Source organism: Pipistrellus hanaki (genome assembly GCF_964339955.1).
Source record: "Pipistrellus hanaki genome assembly, chromosome: X".
NCBI lineage: Eukaryota > Metazoa > Chordata > Mammalia > Chiroptera > Vespertilionidae > Pipistrellus > Pipistrellus hanaki.
The window spans coordinates 47,733,070-47,740,003 of NC_140524.1; the positions used below are offsets into that span (position 1 = coordinate 47,733,070).

The following is a 6,934-nucleotide window of genomic DNA, read 5'->3' on the forward strand; positions in this document are numbered from 1 at the left end:
TTGAGAAACTAGGGGCCCAGTGCATGAATTTGTGCACATTGAAAGGAACTATGGGCCATGAGGCTGCGGTGGGCATAGGGGCAGGTCTTGGCCCATCCTCAGTGCCCCTGCCCAGCATCTCCTGCCTTGGCTCCCAGTCTCCTGAATGCTGGCATCCCTACTACCCCCACCCCCCCTCCACCTCCACAGCTCCCATGAACTGATGGTGCCGGCCCTTCTCACACACACTGATGGTGAAGAGCTATCAGGGCTGGTGCCGGCAGCAGGTGCAAGTGCTGGGCGGGACAGCAGTGCGAGGGAGCAAAGAATTATTAGTAACACCAGAGGCTCGCCCCAATGACAGTGACCAGCACCCTGCCTTGGTCTGGCACCCCAGCTCACCTGCTCCACCATCCCACTGCGGCTGACGCCCACCATGTTTCACACTCTGCCACCTGCTGCCAATACCCACCATGTTCTGCACGTGCCCCCAGATGGTCAGCGCATATCATAGTGACCAGTTGTTCAATTGCTTGGTTGTTCTGATGTTTGGTCTATTTGCATATTAGGGTTTTATGTAATATATAGATAAGCAACCTACAATAAATTGCACTTATGTAAAGTACACAATTTAATAAGTTATTACATATGTATATTTCTGTGAAACCACCACCACAATCAAAATATTGAATATACCCAACACCCTTAGAAGTTTTCTTGGACCCTTTATAACTAATTTCCTCCATCCCTAGCAACCACTGACCCACTTTCTGTCACTGTTGATTAGAATTTTGTATAATTGTAATAATGCAATATGTATAGTTTGTATCTGACTTCTTTCACATATCATATTTGTGAGGTTCATCTATGCTGTTGTATGAATCACTAGTCAATTCCTTTTTATTGCTAAGTAATATTTCATGGTATGGCTATACCACAATTTGTTTATATATTTGTTTTTACTGGACATTTGAGTTATTCCCAATTTTTGACAATTATAAATAAAACTTCAAGAACATTTGTGTACAAATTTTGTGTAGACATATGTTTTTCCTTTCTCTCTTGAAGTGAAATGATTATATCATATGGTAGGAATATGTTTAACTTTATCAGAAACTGCCAAAAGGCTTTCCAAAGTGGTTCTGTCATTTTAAAATCTCACCAACAATCAATGAGCTCCAATTGCTTCTCATCCTTGCCCAAACTTGATATTGATGTTTTTAAATTTTAATTTCAAGTGACTATAGAGAGGTACATTATTGCTTGCAATTTTTTAAAAAATATATTTTTATTGATTTCAGAGAAGAAGGGAGAAGGAGAGAGAAATAGAAACATCAATGATGAGAGAGAATCATTGATTGGCTGCTTCCTGCACGTCCCACACTGGGGGATCGAGCCCACAACCAAAGTATATGCCCTGAATGGGAATGGAATCGAACTGAGCCACACCAGCCACCCTTGCTTTATATTTTGATGAAGTCCACTTTATCAAATTTTTTTTTTCTTTTATGGATCAACTAGTGAATCTGTGCATGGATTCATGCACATTGAAAGGAAATTAATTAGAAGTTGGTCAGCAGAGCAGGACTGGGCAAGACGGGCCAGACACACCCTGGAGCCAACCTCCCACAGTCCCTCCCTGGTAGGCCACACCTGGGGCAGCATTGCTCAAAGGGCTTCTGTGGCATGAGAGGGGTCCCTCTGGCAGGTGGGGTCCCTCTGGAAGGTGGGGTCCCTCGGCCTGTCCTGTGGAGATTGGCCGAAACTGTCTCTCCAACATCCCCAGAGGGGTCCCAGAGTGTGAGAGGGCACTCTGAAAAGTTGTTGTCATACAGGCTGTGAAACACAAATGGAAGTGTGTAGTAAAATAGATTTTGGGCCAATAGTGCCCCAGCAACAACATAACCCATGGCTGAAGGTGGAATCATGCGGCCCTGCGAGGAATCGAGGTGTTGCTCCTCACTGGTTTTGGGGTGTGTCACCCAAGAACCACTGCTGCGAAGTCACTTCTCAGCAGCTCTTGCATTGAGCATCTGCCCCCTGGTAATCATTGCGCATCATAGTGATCAGTCAGATGGTTGGACACTTAGCATATTAACTATATATATATATATATATATATATATATATATATATATATATATATGCCTGATAAACAAAGATTCACGCAGCCATCTTTCTACTCTGGCCCGGAGCTGCCTTTCCTCTTTTCCACACTGCCCAGAGGCCCGAAGTGGCTAGGGTGGTGCGGAATGCCTGTGTCATCACCATGGCAACGATGCAAGTGTCCAACCCAGTCCTGGCCGCTCAATGCCTGTGTATGCAAATTAACCCACCATCTTTGTTGGGTTAATTTGCATACTCACTCCTGATTGGCTGGTGGGCATCACGAAGGTAATGGTCAATTAGCATGTTATCTATATCTTTTATTAGGTAGATATAAATAGATCTTTTACTTATTTATTTATTTATTTATTTATTTATTTATTTTTGAAGAGTGTTGTTTTTTTTTATTTTATTTTATGTACAAAGAGATAGCATTGTCGTAAGGTACGTAGATGTCTTCAATGACCCATTCACGGAAGTTCCCTTAGTCCAACTTAATGAAGCCGATGTCCTTCGAGTACTGGCGGAAACACTGGCGGCACATGTTGAGGCCATACTTCTGGATCAGGCCGTGGTGGTTGGAGAAGACGCAGCAAGAGCGAAAGCCCTGGCCGAATTTCCTCAGATGGCTCCAGTAGAGTTGCTGGTGACCCATCTTGCTCACTCTGTAGCAACGAGGCAAAAGGTAAATAGACCTTTTAAAGCCAGGTCTAAAAACTGTTTTCCTAACCCAAGGTCATGAAGATTTTCTCCTATGTCTTCTAAAAGTTTCATAGTTTAAGGTTTCATATTTGGACTTAATATCCATTTTTAAAAATTGATTTTTTAGAGAGAGGAAGGGAGAGGGATACAGAAATATGGGTGAAGGAGAAACATCATCAATTGGCTGCCTCCTGCCCACCACCTTCTGGGGATTGAGACTGCAACCTGAGTATGTGCCCTGACTTGGGAATTGAACCAGTGACCTCTTGCATCATGGTTCAAAGCTGAGCCACACTGGCTGGGCTTAATATACATTTTTAATTAATTTTTATATAAGGTATGAGATTTAGATAAATGTTTTAAAAATATTTTTATTTTGATTTTTTACAAAGAGGAATAGAGAGCTAGAAATATCAATGGGACAGAAACATCAATCAGCTGCCTCCTGAACACCCCCTATTAGGGATGTGCCTGCAACCAAGGTACATGCCCTTGCCTGGAATCGAACCTGGGACCCTTCAATCCACAGGCTGATGCTCAATCCACTGAGTGGATAAACCAGTTAGGGCTTAGATGGACGTTTGTTTTGTGTTTTTCTTTTTTTTTTTTTCCTTCTTTTTTCTTTCATTTTTTTTTTATTAAGGTATTATATGTGTACATATCTTACCACTTCCTTATAAACTGATGAACAAAAAGATAGATACAGAGAGAGTAAAGCAACAAACAGACTGTCAGATTACAGTGGGGAGGGTAGAGAGATGCATGCATATAAGCATAACCAATGTACGCAAAACTCTGGGGAGGGAGGGAGGGCCTGTATGGGGGGCGGAATTGTTTTGTGTTTTTAAACACACAGTGACCTATTGCAGTGTTTTTCAACCTTTTTTGGGCAAAGGCACACTTGTTTCATGAAAAAAATCACGAGGCACACCACCATTAAAAATGTTAAAAAATTTAACTCTGTGCCTATATTGACTATATATAAAATAATTCTCTTGAATAGGAATCAAATAAACACAAAGAAAGTATTTTATAATTACTTTATTATGAAATATTAAGTAAACGAAATAGTGAAAAATTATAAAATTCTTGTCTTGTCTGCACCTACGGCACACCAGGCAACATCTCGCGGCACACTAGTGTGCCGCGGAACAGCGGTTGAAAAACGCTGACCTATTGTTTCAGCATTGCTTATTGAAAAGACTATGCTTTCTCCATTGAATTGCCTTTGCATCTTTATCTCTTTTTATAGGTCTTTGTCTTCTGCCCCATTGATCTATATGCCTATCCCTTCACCAATACCATACTATCTTGAGTACCTAGATTTATATAAACCTTAAAATTATTCAGGGTCATTCCTATTACTTTATCTCCCCCCCCTTTTTTTTTTCCAAATACTGTCTTGGCTTTTCTAATTTATATTTCCATATTAATTTTAGAATAAGCTTGTCTATATCTACAAGAAACCTTCTGGGATTTTGATAGACATTACATTAAATCATTCAATTTGGGAGAATTAACATTTTAACCATGTCGAGTCTTTTAGTCCACAAACATGGTATGTCTCCCCATTTATTTAGGTTTTATATCTTTAATCAGTGTTTTATAATATTTGGCATATAAAAGCTACATATGGGTAAGAACTGTGGATTTGAAAAATTTTGCATGACATTCAGTTCACTTTTTCTGTTAGAAAGCTAATGTCTTCCATCAACTTTGGGAAATTTCCCTTGAAAAATTTCTCTCTTCCTTCTTTTTGGAATTACTTAGTCGGATTTTAGACATTGAACCTCCTGAATTTTATCTTTAAAATATATATATATATATATATATATATATATATATATATATATACATATAGATATATATATATATACATATAGATAGATAGATAGATAGATAGATAGATAGATAGATATATCTTTATTGATTTCAGAGAGGAAGGGAGAGGGAAAGAGAGATAAAAACATCAATGAGGAGAGAGAATCACTGATTGGCTGCCTTCTGAACATCCCCCACTGGGGATTAAGCCCACAACCTAGGCATGTGCCCTGGATTGGAATCGAACCTGGGACCCTTCAGTCTGCAGGCTGACACTCTATCCCAGCGTTTTTCAACCGCTATTCCGCGGCACACTAGTGTGCCGCGAGATGTTGCCTGGTGTGCCATAGGTGCAGACAAGACAAGAATTTTATAATTTTTCACTATTTTGTTTACTTAATATTTCATAATAAAGTAATTATAAAATACTTTCTTTGTGTTTATTTGATTCCTATTCAAGAGAATTACTTTATATATAGTCAATATAGGCACAGAGTTAAAATTTTTAACATTTTCTAATGGTGGTGTGCCTCGTGATTTTTTTCATGAAACAAGTGTGCCTTTGCCCAAAAAAGGTTGAAAAACACTGTGAGTCTATCCACAGAACCAAACCAGCTAGGGCTTGAATTTTATCTTTATTGTTTTTCTTTTCTCTTTATTTGTCATCCTTTTATCTTCATTGTGGGAGATTTTCTTATCTTTATCTTCCAATTCACTGTAGTGGGCAGAATTCTAAGACAAAACCTAAGATTCCTCACCTGTACAATCCCCTCCCCTTGAGTGTGGGTGGGACCTATGAATATGATGGGATATTACTCCCATGATTAGGTTATAGGAGAAAGGTGAAGGATTTTGTATATATAACTCAGGTCCCAAATCAGTTAATTAAAGGGGAGATTACTCTGGATGAGCCTGGCTTAATCAGATGAGCTCTTTAAAGTGATCTAGGCATCAGAGAGCAGAGACATTCTCCTGCTGTCTGAAGAAGAACACAACCACAGTATAAACATCTGAGAGTGATGGCTGAGGGTCTCCTTCTTATGACTTTAAAAAAGTAAAATTTGCCCACAACCTGAATGAGCTTGGAAAAGAACTCTGAAATCTAGATAACATACCTTGGGGAAACCTTGATTGAATTCTGGTGAGCTCCCAAGCAGGGAACCCTGCTATGCTGTGTCTGGACTTGTGCCCTGCAGAAACTGAGATAATAAATGTGTTGTTTTAGCCTGTAAGCTTGTGGCAATTTGTTACACAGCAATAGAAAACTAATGCACCTTCTATGACTTACTTACTTTGTCCATTATATATTTTTATTTCCCAGAGCTCATCATTTAAAAAATAAACTTGTTTATTTCATATAAGCAACATATTCCATGTGGCTCAAAAATCAAAGCAATATACAAAGGTTTGTATTAACAAGTATTACAAAGAGTTCAATTGTGTTCTTTTTATTTTTTTATACCCTTCTATTCTTGATAAACAGAATGTAAATACATTCTCAAAGTTCTCTGTAAATACGTAGTTTTGGAGTTCCCTAAATTAACTCCGTTTTCCATTTATCTTGCAATTTCCTTTTAATGTTTCAACCTTTCCTCATGTCTGATGTTCCTTTGTTTCCTGTTCATCTTTTAAAATAAGGCAATAGACAGTCTGAATGGGAGCTAGGTGTATGAGCAGGCTTTGTCAATAGGCATATTTTGCTTAAGGGCGCTTAGAGGGAAGGTGATTACGATTTTCTGTGGATTAACAGGGCTGGAGGAGACAGGTCCAAATACCAGACTGCAGAAGACTTAACTCTGAGGCACTAACACCCAACTACCTGCTCTAATTCTATCTAGATATTTTATTCAATTTCTGTACAGAAGAAACCCTTTGTTTTCAAGCCAGCAAGTACATATTTGGCTGCTAGTTTGTCTCCATGTAGGGGTTGAGAGTCCACTCTTACTTGTGTAGACCTTTAGCTGTGAGGCATTGTTGTCAGCCTCACTTCTCATTTCTACTTTGTGTCACACTTGTAGTCTCTGAGGCCAGACGCTGCTAGAGTTTGTAAGGTAGGTGGGCTGTCTCTTTAGCTGCAGCACTTTCACACATACTTTAAGCTGATTGTTTGCTTCAGTGTGCTTCATCAGTTAGCACTCCTCCAGATGCTTTCTGACTTTGGAAATTTATTTAAATTTCTCATCCACTGACAGCTCCCCTCCTGTTCTCTTTATTGTGGTGGGTTTATGCATTTTAAAATTTCTGTACTGTTATTTTAATGAGGTCTCTGGAGGGAGATGACTTAAATGTTTGTGTTCAGCCTACCACCTTGAACTGAAAAAATGGG

At 39.3% G+C, this 6,934-nt stretch overlaps 1 protein-coding gene across 1 annotated transcript; it reads right to left on the reverse strand.

Annotated features, from left to right (window-relative positions):
* Positions 1-2,479: 2,479 nt before the first annotated feature.
* On the reverse strand, positions 2,480-2,744 carry LOC311615828 (small ribosomal subunit protein uS14-like). The gene has a single exon (XM_084871262.1). The coding sequence runs from the start codon at positions 2,738-2,740 to the stop codon at positions 2,570-2,572; it is 171 nt and encodes a 56-aa protein (XP_084727388.1). The 5' UTR covers positions 2,741-2,744; the 3' UTR covers positions 2,480-2,569.
* Positions 2,745-6,934: the final 4,190 nt, after the last annotated feature.